The sequence below is a fragment of the Frieseomelitta varia genome, unplaced genomic scaffold (genome assembly GCF_011392965.1).
Source record: "Frieseomelitta varia isolate USP_RPSP 00005682 unplaced genomic scaffold, Fvar_1.2 scaffold_353, whole genome shotgun sequence".
Lineage (NCBI taxonomy): Eukaryota > Metazoa > Arthropoda > Insecta > Hymenoptera > Apidae > Frieseomelitta > Frieseomelitta varia.
In genome coordinates, this window is record NW_025110094.1 from 520,461 (window position 1) to 545,813 (window position 25,353).

The 25,353-nt window shown below is 38.2% G+C and overlaps 4 protein-coding genes and 2 long non-coding RNA genes across 12 annotated transcripts in view; 3 read left to right on the forward strand and 3 right to left on the reverse strand.

Annotated features, from left to right (window-relative positions):
* The window catches only part of LOC122530726 (tRNA (uracil-5-)-methyltransferase homolog A-like), a 34,849-nt gene extending 25,352 nt beyond the window's left edge, over positions 1-9,497 (forward strand). Inside the window, exons 1-8 of one of the 4 annotated variants that reach the window (XM_043657969.1) lie at positions 4,920-5,053; positions 7,533-7,691; positions 7,758-7,953; positions 8,032-8,159; positions 8,229-8,479; positions 8,555-8,789; positions 8,869-9,061; positions 9,141-9,497. In XM_043657969.1, coding sequence (XP_043513904.1) covers positions 5,021-5,053; positions 7,533-7,691; positions 7,758-7,953; positions 8,032-8,159; positions 8,229-8,479; positions 8,555-8,789; positions 8,869-9,061; positions 9,141-9,400 — 1,455 coding nt within the window. In that variant the 5' untranslated portion in view covers positions 4,920-5,020 and the 3' untranslated portion in view covers positions 9,401-9,497. Of the gene's footprint in view, positions 1-4,919; positions 5,054-6,921; positions 7,365-7,532; positions 7,692-7,757; positions 7,954-8,031; positions 8,160-8,228; positions 8,480-8,554; positions 8,790-8,868; positions 9,062-9,140 lie in introns of those variants that run through there. The other 3 variants (XM_043657967.1, XM_043657970.1, XM_043657968.1) reach the window with 3 other exon arrangements.
* LOC122530715 (probable RNA-binding protein 19) lies at positions 76-4,008 on the reverse strand. Its single transcript, XM_043657917.1, has 15 exons — positions 3,877-4,008; positions 3,595-3,799; positions 3,324-3,520; positions 3,016-3,243; positions 2,673-2,943; positions 2,386-2,589; positions 2,128-2,322; positions 1,784-2,049; positions 1,575-1,710; positions 1,168-1,505; positions 896-1,098; positions 694-810; positions 493-598; positions 291-414; positions 76-222 (listed from the first exon to the last, which is right to left on the reverse strand). The coding sequence occupies exons 1-15, from the start codon at positions 3,910-3,912 to the stop codon at positions 155-157; spliced, it is 2,694 nt and encodes an 897-aa protein (XP_043513852.1). The 5' UTR covers positions 3,913-4,008; the 3' UTR covers positions 76-154.
* Positions 4,327-6,880, reverse strand: LOC122530728 (uncharacterized protein F21D5.5). Its single transcript, XM_043657973.1, has 8 exons — positions 6,445-6,880; positions 5,857-6,353; positions 5,557-5,802; positions 5,422-5,490; positions 5,097-5,366; positions 4,733-5,014; positions 4,596-4,657; positions 4,327-4,526 (listed from the first exon to the last, which is right to left on the reverse strand). Exons 1-8 carry the CDS (start codon positions 6,584-6,586, stop codon positions 4,403-4,405), a joined length of 1,692 nt encoding a protein of 563 aa, XP_043513908.1. The 5' UTR covers positions 6,587-6,880; the 3' UTR covers positions 4,327-4,402.
* A 156-nt stretch (positions 9,498-9,653) lies between the features above and the next one.
* Positions 9,654-25,328, reverse strand: LOC122530742. The gene is made up of 3 exons (XM_043658005.1): positions 24,612-25,328; positions 10,170-10,343; positions 9,654-10,096 (listed from the first exon to the last, which is right to left on the reverse strand). Exons 1-3 carry the CDS (start codon positions 24,753-24,755, stop codon positions 10,010-10,012), a joined length of 405 nt encoding a protein of 134 aa, XP_043513940.1. The 5' UTR covers positions 24,756-25,328; the 3' UTR covers positions 9,654-10,009.
* LOC122530746 lies at positions 13,849-16,054 on the forward strand. 3 transcript variants are annotated; one of them, XR_006307080.1, is made up of 4 exons: positions 13,849-14,541; positions 14,634-15,641; positions 15,753-15,851; positions 15,921-16,054. It is a non-coding gene; the product is annotated as an uncharacterized LOC122530746 (long non-coding RNA). The 3 variants fall into 3 exon arrangements; XR_006307081.1 differs by having other exon boundaries at positions 13,855-14,541; positions 14,915-15,641; XR_006307079.1 differs by lacking the exon at positions 13,849-14,541 and having other exon boundaries at positions 14,551-15,641.
* On the forward strand, positions 16,102-18,145 carry LOC122530751. 2 transcript variants are annotated; one of them, XR_006307091.1, is made up of 3 exons: positions 16,102-16,806; positions 16,890-17,130; positions 17,261-18,145. It is a non-coding gene; the product is annotated as an uncharacterized LOC122530751 (long non-coding RNA). The 2 variants fall into 2 exon arrangements; XR_006307090.1 differs by lacking the exon at positions 17,261-18,145 and having other exon boundaries at positions 16,890-17,202.
* Positions 25,329-25,353: the final 25 nt, after the last annotated feature.

The window sequence follows — 25,353 nt, forward strand, 5'->3', positions numbered from 1 at the left end:
TATAACACCGCGCTTTTACGAGTCTGCGGGGAACTTTTTCAACTCTCGAGCGATTTGAATCGTTGCCAGCCATCGAAAGGAAATGCATTCCGCTGCGCGAATTTATTTCACTTTAACAAATACTATGTACAAAATCGTGGGAACAACTTGGGAATTAAGCATCTTTCAAGCCGACGTCTTCTAGACTTAGCGTTGCCTTTTTGCTCTTCTTAATCGACTCGTCTGTGAACGAAAAATGATTTTTGTTGACAAGTACGTAGTAAATATGCATCGCACGTACGTGTACGTACCTTGATGAAAGTGTTTAGCAGTTCGTTTCCTGATTTCTTCCACACCTTCCTCTGTTTGAGCCCATTCCAAGACCAGTCTTCGACCATACAAATGAGTGCTCTGACCCAAAGCTTGAAACGCTTTCTGCAAACAGAATAAGAAGAGTGAAACATCGATTTAGTTTAATAACAAAAGACACGCGTTAATTTTATTAGTGAGCACCTTGGCCTCGCTTTTTGTGTAGTACTCCACGAAGGCGAATCCCCTGTGTTTTTCGACGCCAACTAACTTTCTTGGTAGCCGCACTGCTTTCAACTCGCCGAACGCTCTGGCATTTTGACAAAGAAAACATAAAAATTCTACCCGTTTTAGAATCAATAAAGTGTAATAACAAGAATAAATACAATAAAATGAAACACGTACTTGAATAGTTCAGTTATTTCCTTGGTCGTCGCCTGAAACGGTATGTTTCTTATTAAAATTTTCGTGCCCGTTTGAACCGTTGTCGACGATTTCTTTTTCACATCCTTTACATCGGTTCTGCAAACATTTAAAGATAAACGAGGATCATTATCAAAACTGCAACAAAGTTGAAACAGAGTTTTTAATAAGGTTACGCCCATACGTTAGCATTCGTTCGGAACGTTTCAGTTCTAATGTCTTTCCTTCCAAAACCGTCATTTGCAAGACTTTTAACGCCCGATCCGCGTCTACTTTTTTCTTGTATCTTACGAATCCATAACCCATCGACAGTTTGGCGCCAGGGTTCTTCGAATCGTTCTTCGTCGCTATCGTGGCATAATGAAGAGCACCACATTTGCCGAAATACTGAAAACCAACGCGTCAGTGTTATCGGATAACAGAGAAAACGTTAAACGTTAATGTTAAATTACTCACCGTTTTCAACTGTTCTTCCGTAGTTGCGAAATTAATATTTTTTACAAAAAGTGTGGTGTCTGGTTCGGGTTCGTCCTCATCCTCGTCCTCGACCTCTTCTTTGTTAGTTTTATTCATACCGTTTACGTCTGAAAATTCCCCAGGCTGTTTATCAACTTGTTCTTTAACTCCCTTTCCCTCGCCTGCCTCAGCTTCGGCGGTTTTGTTTTTTCTCGAAGGAGTCGTAAAAGTATTGTCAGGTGCCCATTCAAGATAAAGTGGTAGATGTTTATATTTAGTATATGCTAATTTCGCAAATGCTTTGCGTGCCTCGGAGGGCTCCAAGAATTCCACCAAAGCTAAACGTAATAAATGCTTATTAATTATAATACATAGTACATAGTATTTGATACAGATAAAAATCATACCAGTAATTCCTGAAGGTGGCATTACGATTCTCCCCAATTCACCATGTCGCGCAAATAATTGTCGAATTTCACGCGCTGGCGTTGCAGCCGGTAAATTCTTCACCAGTATCACCGTTTTCGATCGTTTATTCGATGGCTGAAACGACACATTAATCAAATTACTCGATTATCATTTCCTGCGGCAGCTTACATTCGAAGCTAATGTTCACCTGATTGAACGCATCCAAACAGACTCCGTTTTCCTCTAAGAATTTTTTCGTATCTTGAACCAACTGTGTTTCTCCCAGTGCCAACTTGACAGCGGCGCTTAAATCTTTTGATCCGTCTTCAAGTACTTTTTCTTTTGTCGTATTATAAACAGCAGCTATAGTGTCTGCTACAGCGTTTTGACCAAGGAAAAGAGTATTCCAGTTGTGTGACGATCCCGCGGTCATTTTGGTCTTCAGTTCTTTCTTCTTCTTGTAAGTTAAGTCTTCTGTAATGTTAGTTTAAAAGTTACACGCGCTTATTGGAGACGAATTAGAGAAAAGAATTGCAAAGGATTCATCCCTACTTTCGTCAAGTTCTTCCATAGGATTATGTTTCATTTTGGCTGGAAGAAGATGTAACATTCTCCCATCTAAAATCGAACCGTCTAATTCACTGTACGCTTTAACCGCGTGCTCGGCCATTAAAAATGTTATTGTACCGAAACCTTTCGGCTTTCTGGTCGTCCGATCGACAGGCAGGTCAACTTCAGACAAAGGACCTAAATGAAAGGTTATGATATTAGTGTCACGAACGTTGGATTATGTGAAAATGGAAAATCTACCATATTTTTCGAATAATGCTCGAACATCGTCCTCGGTTATTGTATACGATAGATTTCGGATAAATATCCTTCCCGATTCCGCAACGCTTTCTTCGCAATTTAATGCTTCTGCTTGTTTCTTCCATCGAACATTGTTTTCGTTCTCTGCTTCGTCAGGCTTCTGTTCTTTTGTTTCGTATTTTATTACGAATATTTGTTTCCCACCTAAAGAAGGATTTAAAACGAACAAAATACAAGTAGAAAATTACGGAAAATAAAAGACTCGTAATTGCAGTTAACGTTGATACCTATAAAACTTTTGTTTTTTAACAATGCCTTCCTCATGTGCTGTTCAGTTTTGAAACCAACATAAGCAATACCCTTAATCTTTGCCGGCAATCGTATTGATTTCGCTTTCAGTGGACGAAAAAATTGTTTGATATCTTTTTTCTTGTGATTATATGCCAATCCTTGAAGTTTTACGGTAAAAAGTTTTATGGAACTGTGTTTAGAAGTATCTTTATTACTTAAAACTTGTTTTTCTACATTCGTTGCTTTCCTTTTTAGGGATTCCATGTACTGTTTGAAACAGAGTAATCATTAATACATGTGTGTACAAAAAAGTGGCAGAGTATCAGCATTTAGAATTACCTCTAAATCAGATATAACTTTATTTGCAATCTTTTGCTTCTCCTCCTTTTCCTCTTCCTTATTCTTTGTCTCGTTTTTATCGTCATCCTGGGTACTAGATTCGTTGTCATCTGACTCACTATCATTACGTTCTTCAATTTGACTAGTTATTAACATATCATTATTCCATGTAGCTTTGTCTGTTGTATGACTTTCGAGAAATTCCATAAACATAGGATCATTTTTATGCTAAATACAATAATTATTCTGGTAAATAAGTTTAAAAATTTCAAATATATCACAGCAAAGTACATATTATTTAGTTGTACCTTTTCCAATGCCTCTTTGACTACAGATATTACACTTTCCTTTTTATCTTTCTTGTCTTTTTCCTTTTTCCCATCTGCTGTTGGCTTATTCAAAGCAACATTTTCATTCTCATTATGAGTAGAATCTTTATTATTAGCCTCATTCTTTGAACTATCAATCGCATATTTACTCCATGCTCTGGGTTTAGAAGAGTCCCCTATAAGTATATATTATTATCATTATTGTTGTAACTGTTTATTATTATGAATCACTTATCAATAATATTAATACCTAGACTTGCACATTGTTCAATTGATATTTTGCAAGTATCGAGATATGTTTTGTCAAAATATTCTTTGGCAGCTAAAGCTTGTTCTTCCGTCTTAAATCCAATGAAAGCAAATTGTCTAAATTTGCCATCTTTGGTATATTTTAACTGCACGTCGGTTATTAAACCTTTATGACTAAAAAGTTCCTTTAATTTTTTATCTGTAATCTACAAATCATCATTACAAAATAACATTTTTCATTTATTCTAATATCATGATTGCATTGTCAAAATTTATTACTTACATTTTTTGGTAAATTTTTTACTATTAATCGTGACATTTTACATATATATATATGTATTTATAATTACTTTTGAACACTGAATGTTTACACACATTTCAAGAGAACTCGTGCGTCTATAGAGGTTATGTTGCCAAGATTTTAAACAGTAGAATATGTATACAAAGGAAATATATGTAAGAAGAATATGTATACAAAGGAAATGCGAAAAGAACAATGAATTATTAATAGAAAGTTAGGAAAATCAGAGTATTCAAAGTTATTTTATTATTTATTAATACATGAAATGAAACAATAAAAATTTTTAAATCAACAAAAACAATTCGATAAATACATACAAAATAAATAATTAATTTTACAATTCACATATTTTTTTTATATACATATAATATCATATAATAACAATTTTATACAATAATGATTTTTTTTATACAAATTTTATTTGACAATTAAAATCTTTGATAATTACAAAGCATACATTAATTCAATTGGAAAGAATTTATATAATGCTTTGTTAAAAAAATTTCATTCATTTTTCAAGCAAATACATTTCATAAAGCTCACGATCTTCTTCTTTTTGAAATTTCGGGATAAAGTTTATATTAACAATTTCTGTGAAACCTTCATCCAAGCTTGGAGCTTGATAATTTTTCCTAAAAATATTTCAATACAATAGACTTTGTATAAATTTAGTTTACTTTATTGTTGGTCATTTTACTTACACGTAAGAATCAATAACCAGATCATTAACTTTAACATGACTAGGATCAGTTAATTCTCGAAACTAAAATGAAACATTCAGTGTAACATTTATATTGTAAATTAAAATTATGTTGCAAAAATTTAGGCAATTTATTACCTTATTATTATGTTTTGCATGATTAGTACTTGTCGACATAACGAAACATCTTACGGGTATGTTATACTTTTTTGCCACTTCGATGTATCTCTGTCTTGATGCGCAATCAGGATTAGTATTATCTATAACTACGCTACCTTTTTCATTTAAATGTCTTTCCATCGCAGTAATACATTTTTGCCAGCTTCCCAGAGTATCTCTATTAACGCATTCATAATGATTTAAATAATTTCTTGCAAAGTGTGATTTCCCAGAACCAGGACAACCAACCATTAGAATGATCTAAACATGTGGATTAAGAATTACTTGCTGTTATTATATGTATATTTTTGGCAAACGTTTTAGGTAAAATAAGTTTAATTACTTCTTGATTACTTGAAGTTATATTGCTTCCCGAGCATATCTCGCCATTCGATAAATTTTTTGGATTGAACGTGGGCAATTTAAATTGTGCCTGTTTATGTCCGAGAAAATGTTCTTCCGGCGTATAGAATTTTAAACCTAAATTAAGCGCTAGTAATCGATCAACTGACGAATGATCCTTTTTTCTACGGGGAGCCCAATCTTTTGGTCGCCCAGCCGCATCCCCAACGTAAAATGAACTATCTTTATCAATAGATATAGAGTCATTCTTCTGCAAAAAAATTAAACCTGAAATTTTTGTAATAAAAACGAAAGATAATTACTACCTTTTCCAATTGCTGCCACATCCCAATCGCTGGTTTTCTATAAATATCAGACCCAGTAGCTATGAATATCTACAAATAAATTTATATATAAAAGATGATCTCATTTATTACGAGCTGATAGAAAGAGAAACACACCTGCATTGGAACACCAATTTTTTGTACTATGTTTCTAGCTTTATTCTTGAAAGATTTTGGATTTACTTTTCCAGATCCAATGGATTTTTGATTAGTGAAAACTACTATTTTATAACCATCATTATGGAGTTTGCGCAACTTTTTTGGCACATCAGGATATATAAGTTGCCAATCATCATAATCCTTTGGAAATACTAAGCCAGATTTCGTTTTTATTAAGGTTCCGTCCATATCATAAGCTGCTATCTAAAAATGAGAAAGCTTAGTCTATTTTTAAAAGTATTTATCTTATCAATTTACCTTTGAACGACTTTCCACTCCCTGTGTTGTACATATTAACAATGCACCACTTTCCTTACTTTCCCACATATCCTGATCATTGTCTAAATCTATCATATTATCTTCATTTTTGAATTCATCTGATGTTGTTTTACTTCTTTTGATATACTTTAAAATACCCTGATCATTTTTTTTACATTTCACTTCTGCTTGTGGTTCCTCTTCTCGAGTCTTTTCATCTTTGTCACTTTCTATTTTAACTATTTTATCAGAATTTTCATCATTCTCATTGAGCATCTCTGAATCTCTACTCCTTTTCTTGGAAAGGAATCTTTTTACAGGTGGAGGATTAAATTCAATTTGATAAGCATGCTTGCCATATAACATTTCTAAACAATCATCATGATTGGCTATAAATTTGACATCTTTACTTGTTTTAAAGCCATTAAAGCCACAGGATCTAAGTCCAATTTGTTGAATGAAGACTTTGTACTCTTCATAATCTGCATACAATTGTACTACAAAAAATTACACGTTTGCATTAAATGCTTGAATTAAACTAGTAATAAGGTATGATAAGACTGTGAATTAAAACAATTGGCAGCAAACCTTGGTGCCTAGAACATTGTGTATCTGTGATATTCGTCTCTGGAGAACGACCTACAATAATTGATTTTTTATGTGGCAAATATACTGTCTTTAGTGCCTTGTCATTGCTTTTCAGATAACAACTCTTTGCTTGCTGATTCATTCTGACATAGAAAAATAATCCTTTAAAGATAGCAGTGTATAAGATAATTGAGAGTTTCCAATTTTAAAAGCAATATGCTTATAGAAAGCCAAGAGATTTTTTACGAACGTTTTCTGAGCATGTTCTGTTTAAACGTATAAAATTCTAGTTCTACTGATTATATATAAATTTTTCATATACTTTCATTCATTTTTATCACGATGAATTAATTTCCTTATACAAAACCAAACGAAATTCGGATTTATTGACTATCATTGTGGAGTACGAAATTTGAAACTGATCACTGACAGAAGCGTATAGTTTACGTTGGCCTAAAGTGATTAAATCCAAACATAACCTGAAAGTTAGAGTTACATCGGATAGCAGACAGAGCATGTTTGAAGGATAGGAAAAGAAAGGTTACATTGAATGTTTATGTTCATTGATAAAATTTGACATGATCGCTGGTTGAAAATATACAGTTGAACAAAAAATTAAGGTAAACATGGCCTCAAACGAATCGACAGAAGCGGAAAAGAATCCTTACGCGTATCTCGAAAGAAACGACTTTACATCGGAGAAGTATAAAATTGAGGTACACGGTTTACCAAAGTATTACGGAATAGGTGAATTTAAAAAGCTTTTAAATGAAAAGCTAGACCTACAGACGTGTAAGATAAAACCTCCGAAACGGAGCAGCGGATGGCTTTACGTGTCTTTCAGAAACGAGGAAAGTCGTCGGAAAGCCATAGAGACGTTAAATGGGATTTTATGGAAAAGTTGTCAGCTCAGTGCACAGGTATTTTAATTTGGTGTCACGTACTCTTACTTTCTCTTAGTTGGTCTGCAATACATTTGCTATGCATTGTTGCTTTTGTCAAGTTGAATGTAAATTACATCATTGAAGTTCTTGTCACATGATCATTATGCATACTTTATCTATTACTTTTAAACATATTAAAAATAGATTGCGAAACCTGCACCAGACCCATTTGTAAAAAGGAGATTGGAAGAAGAGACTACAAAGAAGCGTTTGAAATTAGACGAAGATGATCAAAATATACCCACAGAAGATAAAGTTAAATTAACTACAATTCCTCTTTGGAGCATGCCTTATCCAAATCAAGTAAGGCAAACGTTGATAACATTGTAAAATTATACATATGAAATTATTAAATATCGTGATTTCTAGTTGGAACTGAAGCAAAAAGAAATGCGCTCGATTCTATCAACCATTTGTAACCAAATGTTGAAAGAAAGCAAAGGTGAACTGTTAGATTGGTTAAATCACCAAAAGACTAAATATCAAGGACTGCCTTGCGAATTGCTTCCTATTTTGAGTACAGACACAATCACAGAATACAGAAATAAATGCGAATTTACAGTTGGTAATTCCACGAATTTATTTGTCTTGTTAATAGAATAAGATAAATATATCGCGTGTAATGATGAATTCAATTATTTAGGTAAAGGAGAGAAAGAGAATGCAGTTGTAATAGGATTCAGATTAACCAGTTATGCAGCTGGTTCCACAGCGGTGGGACCCATTGACAATCTTTGTCACATTCCTAATAAAATGAAAGTCGTGGTTAAAGTAAGTTGTTCAGAAGGTTTCCACCAATTCAGTGTTTCAGATTTGTTTTTTGTATTGCGAGTATTTTAGGTGCTTGAGGAATTCATGAAAAACACTGAATTAAAACCTTTTCACCCAGTTGATCATAGTGGATACTGGAGACAAGTTACCGTCAGAACCACTCTTCGCGATGATCTGATGGTGATAGTAGGAATACACCCTCAAAATTTAAGCTCGGAGAAATTAGACGAATTAAAGTCACAACTGAAAGCATTTTTTGAGACCGGAAATGGCGCGCAAGCACAGGTGACATCGTTGTATCTTCAGATAATGAAACTAAAGTGAGCAATGTTGGCGGAGTGCTTAACAATTGAATGAGAACGTCGTTCGTTCGATTAATTTGATTTTTATTTTAGAAGCGTCAACGAGAAAAATGAAAACAATTTTTATCACATCAGCGGAACGAAATACATAGAGGAAATGTTGTTAGGCATGAAGTTTCGCATATCTCCTCAAGCGTTCTTTCAAGTGAACACGTTAGGTGCTCAGGTTTTGTACAAAGCAGCGATCGACTTGGCTAAACCAACCACAGACACCGCGTTTCTCGATATTTGTTGCGGCACCGGAACGATCGGCCTCGCATTTTCAAAGGTACGAACAATCTCGATATTATTAAATTAATAATAAATTAAGCAACGTACGGACAAGAAACAGACACGAACGATTTCAGTATTGCGGCGAGGTGTTTGGATTGGAAATGATAGAGGATGCTATCAAAGACGCCAAAGAAAATGTCGTCGCGAACAAAATATCAAACTGCGAGTTTTTTGTCGGCAAAGCCGAGGATGTTTTATCTCCTGTAATTCGAAGAACTACCAAACCCAATATTATCGCTGTCGTGGATCCGCCGCGAGCCGGACTTCGTAAGACACATCGTTTGCACAATCTTTTTCAACTTTCAATGAGCATATCTGTGTAAGCATGGACACGTATTTCTTGCAGATCAGAGAGCGTTGCTAACCATGCGTAAGGCAAAAAAATTATCGAGGCTGATATATATATCTTGTGATCCTCGGGCAGCTGCAAAAAATTTGGTAGATCTATCCAGGCCCGCCTCGAAGCAGTACATCGGCGAGCCAATGGTGCCGATAAAAGCTGTCGCTGTAGATATGTTCCCACACACCAAACATTGTGAATTAGTTCTATGTTTGGAAAGGTTATCCGTAGCAATGAAATCGCGGAGCGATTCTACGGAGCGATAACAACAAGTATGCTCGCATACTTTACTCTTGTAACGCGCGTTTCTTAATAAATGACACGAATAAACAGCCTCTGGCATGCTACTCGCAATCCAGTTAATCACTTTGCCTGCTGAAACAAACTTACCTTGCAAGTAAATTAATCGGGGATTCAGGATGCGATATCACGGATATCTTCAGGGCGTGTAAACAAGGAACTGCACGAAAATCGAAGCGTTTAAATGAAATGCAATCGAGTGAACACCGTTCGCATAAATTTGATGCGTTTTAAGTAAATACGTTTAATCGATACTTTTATGTGCCGGTCGCTTTATAAACCAGAAAGATACACATTTGATACAGTGTTTAATAGGCGAAGGAGAAAGAAAACAGCGTTAAGGAGGCAGATGGATAGGTTCGATAGTTCGGTAAATGGGGGGGGGGGGGGGTAACAATAACCGACTCACGGGAAAAGACACAGGATCATCTTTGGACTTGTCTGGGGTCTAATTTCGTCCTGAGTTTTGTGATTTATTTGTTTCTCTTTTGACCGGGAATAAGCATGCGAGGAATCTCGTGGTCGAGTCGGGTTTCAATATCGCGGTGCAGACTGGTCACTGGTTCGGCTCGTTATCACTTTCTCTTGAAGCACGTCACGGCGTTGAAGTAACAGCGCCAGTAAACCCGGCCTTTCGCCTGTCCGCGTCGTTGAAGATCCATCTACGCACAACAAATGAAATTTGTAAATAAAATTCTCAAATAAAAGTCTCGGAAAAATTGGAACGACCCTTACCGTGTGCTCGTCAGCCGATGGAATGACTTGAGAGTTCCCGGAAGGCAAGTGAGATCCCGACGATCTCGTCCTGCTCCCACCGCCGAGTTCTCCCCTGCCTTGGTTGTCCACCACTTTTTGCAACGCGACCATCAACTGATCGAACAAAAGAGCCGCTCTCTTTGGCACAACTACCTGAAAAGAAAAAGTCAGTTCGATTCGGTCGGCGGATGGATCGGATAAAACCTAACCTCGTTCTAATAATTACACGTGGACGTAGAATTTACACGTGCGATAATTGATCGAACGGTACGGGCGTAGATTGTTATTGGTTCTGTCGTTATCTAGTAACTCGTTTCTATCGATCCCTTACACGCGACATTTTAATGTTTATGCCAATTAAAATTAATTGGACCAGAGGATAATTGCCGTGGAATTTTAACTGGAGTGAATCGCCCTCTGATTTTCTTCAATATTTCTCTCGTGTTTCCGGGATGAGAAAAATTCTTTCTGCTGATTTTCATCGTCGCAGAGGACAAGCGAAGATAGCGAGTTGTCGGGATTCGACAAAGGAAAACAACGAGAGACAGAGAGACTCACAATCCCGGAGATTAATCTTGCTTCAACTCGATAATTGCAAGCGGGGAAGAAGCAAGAATGAATTTTTCTTCAAAGTAAAACGTAAATGTTCTTCGAGTCGATCGCGAGAGATTAAATGCAAATTACACTCGCTTGTCGATTTTAATTCCCGAAAAAAAAAAAAAAAAACGAAGTTGCGGCGTTGATTTCCGAGGTGGATGTTCGAACACATAACTGTTTGAACTTGACTCAACGAGCCGTTTACCAAAGCGATTCCACTCGATTATCTCGTCGTGGCTCGAAGCACCCCGAAAGTTGGCAACTCGACGCGGATCTAATTATCGCCTTCGTTACCCGTACACGTTTCAAATTGGTTAGCCAATATCCTCGACCGCCTACGTTGTTTGGATCTCTCTTCGATCGAGGGAAGCTGAACCGTATCGAAGCGAGCGCGACGAACTAGTAGGAATTTTTCCCTGTTTGCCCTGTGCGAACGATGACAGAGAGCGTAGATTGGAAAAGAAACGAAAAGCACATATTTGTCCAGTTTAACAAACTCCGTGTTAACCTCTTGCGCTGGCAACTGGTTCGCGGACCGTAACGAGTGACCGAATGTACACAATAAAATCGTCGCTTTTGTTTTGAACTCGTCGGTATGATATCACTATCGATAGAAATTATGAAGTGATAAATTTATTACTTATTTTGCCGTTAGGTTATATTTAAATATAGTAAGAAATTCTCGTAGCACGTTATTAAGAGGTTAACCCCTTGCGCTGGCAACTGGCTCGCGGACCATTACGAGTGACGGAACCGTACAAAATAAAATCGTCGCTTTCGTGTTGAATTCGTTGGTATATCACTATAGATAGAAATTACGAAGAAGTAATAAATTTATTACTTATTTTGCCGTTAGGTTATATTTAAATATAGTAAGAAATTCTCGTAGCACGTTATTAAGAGGTTAACCCCTTGCGCTGGCAACTGGTTCGCGGACCATAACGAGTGACCGAACGTATACAATAAAATCGTCGCTTTCTTTTTCTTTCGAACTCGTCGATATATCACTGGATAGAAATTATTAAGAAGTAATAAACGTATCATTTGTTTTGCCTGGGTTACATTTAAATATACCTAAAACTGAGAAAATGTTGCAATTTGGGACAAAAAATTCCAGCGCAAGAGGTTAATAACAGGAATCGAATCGAATTGAACGATTCTCTTGACTTAGGATGTGTTCGATTTCCTACGATGAGGGAAAAAACTCGATGATCAGTAAACCTTGATTTTCCTCGGAAAAATAAGTCGACGTCTGATGTCTACGTATGGCGAGTACACACAGTAGCACACATAAGTGAGGTCGTAGCGACTCGAGCGATTTCCCAAAGGGTTTTCAGCAGAGTATTTTTTCTTCCCTGTTTGGTATTTTTTCACGACATGACATGACATGGTTTCATAAAAATCGTCGCAACCGGAATTTCGACGAAAATTCGCGTTTGCGGATAATTGATTCCTGGAAACGTAGGATACGCCAATATACCAAGTAAGTTTCGTTTTGTGTAAAATCCTTTGTCACCTGTTCCGGGGAGAACGAAAATTGTGTACTTTCTTCGTCCCTCTGTGAAACGAACTGTCAACTCTGACGACCGATCTTACCTCCGTCATCCGTTGAAAAGGAAACAATTTACTTGCAACGTTTGGCGAGAAAAACAGCGATATTTGAAAAAAATCAGCCGTAAGGAAAGTTCAATCCAAGTTTCGTTCGTGCACTTGTATACAGGGTGTTTCAAGACGTCAGGGCTGTCCAACCAAATGTAAAATGACTGGAAGAAAAACGAGTGGAAAAGAAAGAACAAAATTTTTCATTAAAACTTTCGTTTTCGAAAAAGTTTGAAAAAAATTTGTCAATATTTTACACTTGAATTTAGTCAATTCTAAACGCGAGAAAGAAAGAACAATCAACAGGAGGTTATTCTACGTGTGAAAATGAGCAAAGAATGTAGGATACAGTATTTCCGTAAGAATACCTTTTTATTTTCTACGAAACATGTTTGAGATTTATTTTCTGTGGAACAAAAAAATTTCATTCCATATTTTTCAATGAGTTTCGCTAGCCTCGTGTCGGCCAGCCGAACTGAATAAGTATACTTGAACAATTTTTTTCAAACTCGAGAACGAAGATTTTGTTCTTTCTTTTTAAAAAAGATTTTAAAGAAAACATGCTATTCCTTCCATTTTTTTGCGTAAAATCGAGACACCCTGTATAACAAAGGCAAAAATCGCCGATGGCGAGTGAGAAAGAAAGTCAAACGTAATTAAAAATCTCTGCCATGAATTGACAAGAGCGCACGGAAACCGGGAAGTAATTAAAAAAGAAGCATCGAGAAACGACACGCGATCCCAGATCCGCTCGACAGGTATTAGAAACAATCGAAGGAGAAATAATGCGCGAGCAAATATCTCTATCTCTCTCTTCTTTCGAGAAAACCGACGCTAACGAATCTGATGAGAAATTTGTTAGTGGGTTACTCGAAGCGTTTGTCATCTTCGCCGACAAATTTTAATCCATTGAAAAGTGACGTTTCATTCAAGAAATTGAGACTTATAAATCCCAAAACGCGATAATCTTACAATCTGTTCTCAGAAAAGGCACGCAAACTCGCACGAGCTGCGATGGATTCTGACAGTCACAATGGACTCTGTCATTTTATAGACAAAAGTCTATCGAGCACGGTGCAATCTGCTTCAAATAAAATCATCGTACTTTATACCGGGTAATGAAAGTTAATCTCGAGGGATACTTAAACCCTCCGGCTGAAATTTTTCGTCTCATAAATAATTCCTTTTAATTGAAACGCGTCGATATTCCAGCCGTATAACGCGTTTGCACAAGGTGGAAACGAATCGATTGCATCTCGCGTGAGTTGCGTTCAATACGCCGAGATTTTGTCCAACTTCCAAGAATCTGTATCTTTCCTTTATTTCAGACTGAAAGAGAAATAAATCGTGGAAACGTTGCCTATTACTTTAAACTGTAACTGACTAGCAACTGCATAGTAACTTTTACTAGCTCACTAGTGACTTTTAGATCTGTCGTCGAACGACGCGAAAAAAAAACAAAAAAAAAACACGCACGTTCGGATCGAGATAACGATTTTCACAATTGGGAGATAATTTCGCAAAAATATTCCAATTCGTGGGCGTTATTTTGCTTCCGTGAAACACAAATTTCACGCAACAGAAGAGAAACGTTCTTCGCGTTGGGCGATCTTTTTCATTTCAACGAGAAACGAAAGACGAAAGAGAGGAGCTTAGCCGAAACGCACAAAAGAGAGCAAAGCAAACGCGATGCTCGAGGATTACGTAAGGGACGTGCGCGTAAAACTGAACAAAGAACCGATCGAGTCCCGATCGAGCTCTCTATCGGCACGGGGGGGAACTTCAGCTCATAGCGGAATATGTCGGTAAATGGCACGGTAGTGTTGGGATTACGAACAACAAAGAGATCGGACCGTTGTTAACCATTGTTAGAAATTCGAGCTTTCGGAGCCGTTGCTCGCTGTTGGGTGCTTCGAGCTTTGCTTATTGCATCCGGTGTTTTGTTTGAGCGTTTAAATCACGACGAAGAGTTAACAGACTGGATGAAATTAGAGCGTCAACGGATCGTGGACAACGAGCGACACATCGCATGGCTTTTTTCAAGGAATTTTATTGTCGTAAAATTGACTGTTTTGGGAACTGTGAACAGACAACTTGTCATGGTCTGAAGAGTGGATCGTTTGTTGGAAAATAACCGCGAGTTGCGAAAGAAAAGGTTGGAGGCGCGTTTTTCGGATATATATATATATATATATATATATATCGGATCGCACCGCCGAAAGGTTTAATTAAAATCGATGCTTCCAGCGTGACTTTAAAACCGCGTCCTATCAAACGTGCGAGCTTTGTTCCAACTGCGACACAAACGCCGATCGGCCGATTATCTGTCGGCTATCATCGTCAACTATTATCGATAATTTAATCAGAAACGCGCGGCCATCGAGGCTCTGTCGCTTATCGATAATTGAATTTCGACTGCGACAGGATTTTCCAACCGATGTTCCAACAGATCGCTGTGATGCTACCGATTTTCCAAAACCTTATTTTTCAAAATAAGTTGCTCTCGTTTCTCCTTTTCTTTCTTTTAGTTCGACAGACGATGCTAGATGGAGACTGGAGTATTCGACGGCCGTGAATCACAATTATCCAGACGCTAGGCGACGCGATGAAACGGCAAAATGCAAACTGACAATTACGGGGCTATTCGTAGTGCTGGAATTGATATAATTGTTGACGGCATGGCGGCCGCCAGAGTGATTCAGTTGTCCCGAATGCCGGCAGGCCGAAGTATCATCGTAATCGTCCAACAATATTCGCGTGTTAAACGCTAATTTCAGCCAATTTCTTTGTCGTTAATTTTAGCTGCGGTGGGAACGTTGCGCGTTGCGGAAGGGCACAGCAGCCGGACGTTCGCCGCGTGGACAAAGACGGACAAATTAATCGATTTATTCCCGCCGTTGAAGAGAGTTGCCGCTGGTTCTCTCTGCGTAAATGAGCGCGCACGTGTACGTGTGCATACGTACGTATGTGTATATATCCGAATGGATTTGTTGTTCGCTTTAAATAGATATGGAGATGGCTAATGGAGTGGCCGTTCGTGCGATGCGTCGGCGTTGAAAGAAAAAGGAACAAAAGAACGAGTAAAAAAAAAAAGAGGAAAGGACGAGAGGGAGAGAGAGGAAAAATTGAAAGAAAAAAAATATACATTTTTCGAGGAACGTAAGAGTGATTCTTCGTTACGGAAAATTTTGCTTTATGTCTGAGTATCATGCGTTAACACTAAAGTTTAATATTCGTAGCAGAAAAAATTGAAACGTAAGGAAAAGTTAAGAGTACAGTAAAGGACATGAGCTTCTGTTAATATAGTTTGTTAAAAATCACTCGAGCATCTTCAAATATACCGTTATAAATATATAAAATTTCCAGGTATATATTGGGTGTACAGAGAGAGTTCTGTTGTTCCTTGCAATATCGACTTTCTGAGTTTTTTTGCTGGAAAATGGCGATGGCTATTATCCTAAAAAGGTATTTATCCTATTAAAGCAGTAGAGATTATTCGGGTTAATCAACTACTTTTTGTTTTGTTTTTATTAGTATCACAATGTGCGATTCAAAAGAGCATTCGAGCAATAAGATGTACTGTATAAATATCAGAAAAGGAAATAGTGCTGTGCAAGCGGTGATATCTAATAAAGGAAATGAAAGGAAATTTTTATGTAAAAAACAAAAATTATAAATTGGTCATTTTGACCACTTTGGTAGTTCTAGTGTTAAAAAAAGAAGAAAAGAAAATACGAGATAAGATAAAAAGCAAAAACGAGCCAAGTGTCGCGATAAATTAATTAATCACGCGCCGGAACTTTAGTCGATCGGAGAGAAAATCGGAGGGAATTCTCCACGGCAAAGGAAAATTGAACGAGAGAAATAGCAGCGGCTACCGTTCTTGGAAAGAATAACCGCGGAAATGAAGTGTCAATGACGCACGGCCCACGCTCTGTTGCTGTTCTCCTTCGAAACCTTCCGGTCGAATGATTGGAAAGGGGGAGAAAAGAAACAAACGTCTGACGACTCGTTGTTGGCTCTTTTACTTCGTTTTAAGTACTTACTCGCGTCCACTCGATTGACATGGCTCTTTCAACAATAGTCAAAATTTGACTAATTTATAGTTTCTGTCGACGTACCTTACAGACGTGAAACAGTGTACTCTGAGAGATTTAAATGATTGTAAAAGCTTGTGTACTTCATTGTAATATAAAATTTTCTGTTTTGTCCTTTTTTTTTTACTTTAACATCTCTGAAGGAAATTTTGTGTTTTAATCGCCTGGTGTAAAAGCGAGGTTGTGTCCAGGAATTGACGAGCTACCATCTGTCCAGTGTTCAATTATTTTGTGATTTTGAGGATTTACCAGAAGATGAATAGTGTGATGTTGCAATAAATTTAGAGATGCCAGAAGGAATCAATTTCAGTGTATGGCCATGAGTGAGTGAACCACAAGTTCGTTCGGATATTGTTGAACCAATACATTATTTCAAATTGTTTTTCACAATTTGATCAATTGTTAGATCATAGAAGAAACAAATAACGACGCAAAGCACGTTCTAAGACAGAGCCGGCTAACTGGCCCTCTCCACATGCTTGGTAGGAAAGTCAACAGGCTGAGAGAGTGGGGGCTCATGCACGGCAAGGAAATTTCAATGCAGTGGGGGGTAGCACTAGCGGTCAGAAGAATAAGGGCCCACCAATTGGCCATCTCTGTTCTAAGATTTCAAAACAAATGTCTAACAATTCCATTTGGCAGACTTGGTAAAATATAAGTTTTATTTACACCAAAATGAAGCACATTTGTGAAATAAATAGAAACAGAAAGAATTTATAGGCGGTTGCCTATTTCTTTTTTTTTCTAACTAAAGCTTTCATTTTCCCTTTACCGTAGAAAAGTGCCAGACCTGCTGGATTGCTATTGAAAAAATAACTAAAGCGTTAAGAGATAGAATATGAACATCAAAATTATTTCGAGGCACGTCTTAAAATAGCGGTGCAAAGTCACATTTTTTTCGGCTGACAACCACTGGCAAGAAGAAGTCACGTGACAATGTGTTATTTGGGATATTGAGTTGCATCGTTCACGTTGCAGATCGAAGGAACGTCCCTCCCTGACTTTCGAAATTCCAGCACGCTTTCAATCTGACACAAAACTCGTTCTCGCTGTGTTTTCTTTTCTTTCTTCTTTGATCGACGACGCGTTCGTTGACGCAAATATCAACTCAACAATTTCTCGGACCGTGATTCAGGCGTTTGCAATGTTCTCTATCGAAATGTAACACGCGTGCACGTGTATTTTTTTCACGGCCGACGATCGTCTCCCTCCGCAAATAATTCGACGATGACGACGACGCGGTGAATCGATTTAACGATGATTAAAGCCACTTCGATGGCGCGTTTTTATTAGCTGGCACATAAAAGTTATTGAAGCTGTCGACTGACGGTCACGTTACGGAAATTCCTCTCCGGGGTTGATCACGCATCTTTCTCGACAAAAAGGAATTACGAGAATTAGAATCGCGAAAAATTTCGTTCGTAGCCAATTTCGTGCAGCATTTCTTCGTCTTAGATCAGTGGTTCCCAATCTTTTTTTGACCATGCACCACCTAAGCATCTCTGAAATCCCGACGTTCCGAATTCTTATTCAAAAAGTGAATTTCCTATATGGAAAAAGTCTAAAAGACCATTAACAAACTTTCAAAGAACATGACATCCGTGAAAGAAAAAAATAAAAAAACGAAGGGAAGTAGCTTGAACATGTCACTGAGAAATTGTTGAAAAAGTAATAAAATGAAACAGAGAGGAGGCTAATAGCAGTAACGGGAATGCCACGTGTATATTTCTTTAGTATGAAGTTAATGACATATGGGAGCAGTTGATGGTGGTGCATTGCACAAAGCAATTGCGCGAAAGTTAAATTTTCATTTAAAGAAATGCAAAAAATTCGCTGTTAATATATTCTCGAATTACCTCTCTGTAGACCTAACCTAATCTAACCTAAAATACTACCACGCACTCAATTAACCACTTGCGGTGGCAACTGATTGCGAACCATAACGAGTGACCGTATACGATATTTCGTCGCTGTCTTTTTAAGCTCGTCGGTATATCACTATAGACAGAAATTATTGAGAAGTAATAAATTTATTATTTGTTTTGCCTATTTTGTTTTACTTAAACATACTTAAAACTGAGAAAATATTACAATTTTGGAACGAAAAATTCTCGACGTGCGTGGCACGTCATTCCAGCGTAAGAGGTTAGATAGTGTGTTGGCAATCACGAAATTCTTAGAAAAATTTTTTCGCTGCTTTCCGTGTAACGATTCGAGCGAAACATTCCAAGAGATCGAAGGCGAATTCGAATAGTTTCGCTAGTAGGAGGTGTCAAAGAAGTGGTGACGTAACGTCGTTGCGTGGCATTGCGAGTCAACGTTGTCGATTAAAATCCATTCCGGTGGTGCGACTCGATCCTTTAGTCAGAGACTTTAATGCTGGAAATATCGACCGACTCGCCACTGTCTTAACCAATCCCCTCCCCACGACGCCATGTATGAAATCTAAATTGTGCACTCTCACCTACAGATAGTTCTCGGAGAAGAACTTTTCTTCCTCTTCAATGGTTCAGAGATTCAGTCGAGCTTTTTTTATCACGTTGTCGATCGTTGTCACGAAAACGCGACTTTGCGCCACTATTTTCGCAAGGCAATACAAAAGTGATTCCAAGCCTCGAATTTTAATACATGTTACCTGTTGCCTGCATGATACTTCTGTTACACGCGTGTTAGGTTATGACGTGACAATTTATTTGTTGGAAAAAAAAACTCACATGCTGGACTTGGTTGTAAATTTTCTAAATTGTCCACGTAACTGCGAGAGATATGAAAGAACGTGTAAAAATCTCTGGTTTGACGAGTTAACTTTTATCGCTGAATAATAGTGCAATTATTGACGATTGTCGGTTTAAACCTTTGCGCTGGCAACTGATTTGCGGACCATAACGAGTGACCGAACCGTATACAATAATTTCTTTTTCTTTTAAACTTGTCTAAAACTGTTTAAACTTGCACGTGATTCTAACGCAAGAGGTTAACCTCGGTTCGCGGACCATAACGAGTGACCGAACTGTACACAATAATTTGTCGCTTTCTTTTTCTTTTAAACTCGTCGGTATGATATCACTGGATAGAAATTATTAATAAATAATAAATTTATTATTTATTTTGCCTTTGGGTTATATTTAAATAATATACTAAAGAATTGCACAGACTTCGACTGATCATGATCCAATATCATAACAATTTTTTGCGTTTTTTCGTGGCATCCAAGGTTCATAACTACTAAACGACGAAATTCACGAAACAACGGTCGTGCCACTTTTATGAATTACGTGGCAATTTTCGATCCAGGCCACGTCGAACATCGGAGTCAGGAAAATGTAACATCGATAATATCAAAACGAGAGACGGAAAGGGCAGAAGACAACGTCGCTGTCCCCCACTCCTCAGAAAAAAAAGGCTGTACCTACATGGTACGTACGATAATGGCACGATGTACATCGCGAAAAGGCACCGGAAAGCTGACAATTTGCGGGATTAACCGATAATTAATAGAGAGTGCCTTCGACGACTAATTAGCTTGCGAAGTCGACCGACGGCGCCGGTTGGCCGTGCGTCTTCTATTTTATCGTGGACATATAATTCATTAATTAACTTGGCGCAGCTTCGATGCAAACGCGCCTGAATTAACGCGCGCGCGGATTGCGACTAAACGAGGGAACGAGGAAGAGGAGGAGGCTGTTCATTTTCCGAACGTCGGATCACGAGACAGTTCCAACTTTCCTCGAATTCCCGGGCTGTCTAGCTGAGTGTCATTAATCGCGAACGAAGCGAGGGAGGACAGTTTTGCGAGCGTACCGCGGCTAGAATTGCTATTAATCGAAGGATTAATCGAACGATCGGCAGACTAACAATAAGTCGAAATCCTTTCTGTTCCGTCTTAACTCGATGTCTTGGAATTTAATACGGATTACAACTTTCTAATGCGAAACCGTCGGAACGTCGAAACACGTTCTCGGCGCCTGTTCTTGTCAGAGCAATTTCATCTTGCCTTTTATTTATTGTGATTATTTGCTTATTTATTTTTCACTTATCTATTATGATTATTTACTTATTTATTTATGATTATATATTGTATATATACGTGAACCTAATCTAAATCTAACCTAGATTCCTGCTTCTCTTCTCTTCCTAGAAAGTAAGTTTCTAATTTGGAAATTTTCAAATTTTCGCAATATTTCGTCATAGGTTTTTTCTTTTTTTTTTTTTTTTTTTTGAAGCTTCATTTCATTTTTTAAAATGAGTGATCAAAGGGGGGAGGGGAAGTTGACAAAGTTAGATAGCTTTTGCACTCTTTCAAAGAAAATCCTTTTTTTCATGTCACGAAGATATTACATATCTTAAATAATCCATTATGTTATAATTTATCGGACAAGATGGAATCAAGTACAACGTAATTTAAATTGCATGGACTGTTTTCGTTATTTGCTTATCAGCGTTACGTACCAAACACTTAATTGTGCTTATCGTTAGCTCGTGAATGTTTCTTTGTTTCTGTAACTTTTTCGATCTTTTTCCAATGATATCTCGTTTTAAATAATAATTCGTGTTAAAGAAAACGGTGGTCAAAATTAGGGGAAACGGCTAGATCAGAAATTTATCCCTGTATCGTATCAAGATAGACAAAATTGTCTGCACTAAACTCAGTCATAACCTCATAAAAAAACAATCGAGTATAACGATCCAGTTGGTACGTAAGTTCTTTTCAAAGATATTTTTTGCAAGATGTTGAAGCGTACCTTCGTTCTCGAAAATGGTCGAAGTTCAACTGTTTCCTTCGGAAATGTTGAAGAAACTTTTTTCGCGGGTAAATTTACCACGTTGAAGGTCCCGAAGATCGAAATCTCCAACTTAAAACTCCAGCTGTACTATGGAACCATGAACGTTAGGGAAAATTCGTCAGAATTCCTTGAATCAGGACTGTTCGATAAAAATTCAATAAAAAACGGCAAATTCCAAAGGAAGACTCTGGCCTTCGAGATTGGTCGTGAATCCAATGGTCGTGAAAAAAGTTTTTCACTGATTTCGAGGGGTTTAAACTTTTACAGTTCTGAAGTCGTTTCTCCACCCGATGTAAGAGCATCTTTGGCAAAAGGAGAACCCAAGATCAACGTTAACCACTTGCGTTGGCAACTGATTGCGGACCATAACGAGTGACCGAACCGTATACGATAATTAGTCACTTTCTTTTTCTTTTGAACTTGTCGGTATGATATCACTGGATTGAGAACTAATAAATTTATTATTTGCTTTGCCTGGGTTATACTTAAATATACTTAAAACTGAGAAAATATTGCAATTTTCGGACAAAAAATACTCAACGTACGTGGCACGTCGTTCCAACGCAAGCAGGTTAACCTCTTGCGCTAGTGACTGATTTTTGCGGACCATAACGAGTGACCAAACCGTACAATAATTCGTTTTCTTTTTTTAATTCATCCGTACATCAGTGGATAGAAATTACCAAGAAGTAACAAATTTATTATTTGCTTTGCCTGGGTTATACTTAAGTATTCTTAAAACTGAGAAAATATTGCAATTTTGGGGACAAAAGATTCTTGACGCAAGAGGTTAAAACGGAGCGAACTAGGAACGTGCTGTACAGATTTTGCTTCACGAAGTTCGAACCATCGGTAATTTTTCTCTTTTTATCTACCTGTGCGCGTACGTTCGTTCGACGTACAAATTCCTTGAAATTTCTAGGTCCGCTCGTCGCACTTTACTCGGATTTCAAACGCCATCTGTTTCCTTGGACGAAGAAAGTGGGAAAGACAGACATCTAAGCTGGCGAAAAGTAGCGAAAGAAAAAGAGACGAGGAGAGACGTATCGAATGTATAGCAGATATCAATCCCATGACTTATAATATCGAGTCGTACTCGTGATACAAATTAGCCACGCGCGTCGAGAATATTTAACTCAAAATTGCAATATTGTCTCAGTTTTGAGTATATTGAGATACAATCCAGGCAAAACAAATAATCAATTTATTACTTCTTGGTAATTTCTATCCAGTGATGTACCGATGAATTGAAAAAAGAAGACGAATTATTGTATACGGTTTGGTCACTCGTTATGGTCCGCAAAAATCAGTTACTACCGCAAGAGGTTAAGGTCTCGACCCGAAAGAATAAGTAAATTATAAACCTGCAGATTCCAATTTTAAATTTTAAATTTAACTGAACACTGACAAATAAAAATTATATATAATGTTTCAATACTTTAAATACTCTAAATTATAATAACGTTACAATTTCAGCAAATAATGCTCACCAAAATTGAAAAGAAAAACGTAACGCAAAAAGTTAATAGGAAGAATTGCACGTTCGAATGTGTATATTTAAGTATAAAGGGTGGGCTGAAAATCACTTCCTACTAAAATAAATTCGAATTTTCTTTCACTTTTTTTTTACAGATTATAGCATACTGAACAAATTTCACTTTTTTTTTTTTTACAGATTATAGCACGCAAGAAACAAATAATTCTAAAACATAATGAAGAAAGTCGTGAATTGAACTCAAATTTAATTTGAAGTCAGTTTTGATGTTTTATTAAAGGATTACACGTTCGAATTTTTTTTCACGCGTTCCTACATATAAATTGCTGCAGGGTGGTCTGAAAATCACACTTCTTGTTAAAAACAAATCCTTAATTTTTCTCAATTTCTTTTTTTTACAGATTAAACTACGCAAGGAGCAGATTCAAATTTTAAAACGTAATGAGAAAAATCGCGCTTGAACTTGAGTTTAATTTGAAATCAATAAAATCAGTTTCTCTTATATTTCGATGTCTTATTAACACATTGCGGTTATGCGGTCACGAGAATTCTCGTGTTTTCTGTTCCAATCTCAAAAACTACTAAAATTAACAATAAAACTACTGATCCGCAATATGTAAAAAAAAAAAAAAAAAATCGATAAGAAGAAACTTTTGGTCCACTCTGTATAAATATCGCCACTTCTATACGTTGATATTGCCACCCCACGTATCACAGAATTCGAGAAGAATTTAATTTCGAAGAACTCGCAGTTGTTGCGCGTCGCGCGTCGCGTGAATATTTCTGAAGGCTTTCGAAGCGCTTGAAAGGCTGAAGAAAGGACAATGTAAGTACGTGTACGACGGAAAGCGGGGATATCGCCTCGGCACGATTCGATTCGATTCGATTCGATTCGATTCGATCTGATCTGATCTGATCTGACGCGATTCGACGGCGACGAGGAGGCGAGCTTCAACGAGCTTCATTCGGTGTCATCACGAGGCAAATAGAAGAAAGAGAAGTAAGAGAGGAAGCTCGACGGGGACGGAGACAGTGATATTCTCGGCTCTTCTTACGCAAAACTCTCATTTATCGTGAAAAAAAAAAAAAAAAGAACAAACTCCGCGAGGAAGAATAAAGCGTAGCAACGAGAGAAATTCGAGAAGAATGGAATTTCAGGAGGAAAGAAATGAAAGCAGATTGTTGCAAGGAACGACGACGACGACGACTTCCCGGGTATTATTCTTACAAAACGTTTCACTCGGGATCGAAAGCAAAGGACGCGAAAACCCACGTTTGTCACCCGCGTGTATCGTTCATATTTTTCTATTGTGAGACTCTTTTTCCCAAGCTAGTTTCATTCCCCTGAAACAACGCGAACGAAACAAATTGAACGACACACCGGCGAGTTTCATCTTTGACGCTGATGTTTGACTTTCCTTCCGCGGAGGCAGCGGCCTCGTGATAAAACAACTCGACGAATATTTTTTTTCAATAACCAACCACTCGGAGCTTCGATTTCTATATCGGATGGAAACAGAGGCGGAGAAAAAGAGGGAATTCTACTTGTTGATACCCCCCTCCCCCCCTTCCCCCATCTCTCCTCGTATTGATCTAAAATCGTCTGACCCGGAAGATCCAGAATCAAAGGATTGGAACGAGTATATGTCAAAAAGAAGGCAAGAATGTCACAAGATTGTACAAAGTTCAAGCTAAACAACGTAGAAGCCAATCGAGATTTAGCTTCGAGATTGTCTTGTCAAGGTCCACCCCCAATTTGACCACTTCGGGCACCTAATCGCCGGTTATTCCCCGACGTAACAAAGAAACGAACATCAATACGTGTACGTATATGTCGAGTAATACTCACCGGATACTCGTCGTATTTGGCCGGATAGTCGGGATAGTCGAGATTCGTCGGCGCGTTCCTCTTGCTGAGAGCACGCTGGCCGAGAGTGCCGGCGATTATCGGCACCATCGCCACCACCATCAATGGGATCACCCCGTTGCCCATCTGAGCCCCGAGATGCCTCGCCAAAAGAGACGTGCGCCGAGTCGTGATCCGACGTTACAGCGTGATCCCGTTCCGCAGAGAGGATCTCCACGAGGATCTCCTCTGGATCTCGCTCGAGGTACGATTCGAAGTGTGCACACCGACCAACGATACTCTTCAGTTTTGTTTTTCGGCCTGTTATCTTCGAGGCGAGCGCCGCCGGTCGAAAGAAGGAGAGACAGCGCGCGGCGACACCGCAGAGCGAATCGCTACGAGAGCAGGCAAACGCGACGATCTGGCTAAGGATAGCTGTGATGGACGATGGACGTGTCCTGATGTACGTGGAAAGACGAAGGACGTGCTCGAGGACGCAATGTGACGCCTCGAGCGGCAATCGCTCTCCTATATACTTCGTACGCGTGCTCCACGTTACGCAGGCGCTGGGAATTGTCCCGTCCGATTCGGGAAACCGCGCGCGTTATCCTGCCATTCTCTGACGTACGTTTTTCCGTCGTCTTGCTCGCTTGCGTACGACGAGGGTACGACACGCACGCCGGCGGGCCGAGATCGCGATCGATTCGCCCCGACGTCGGGAATTTGGTAATTAATGAAAGTTCTC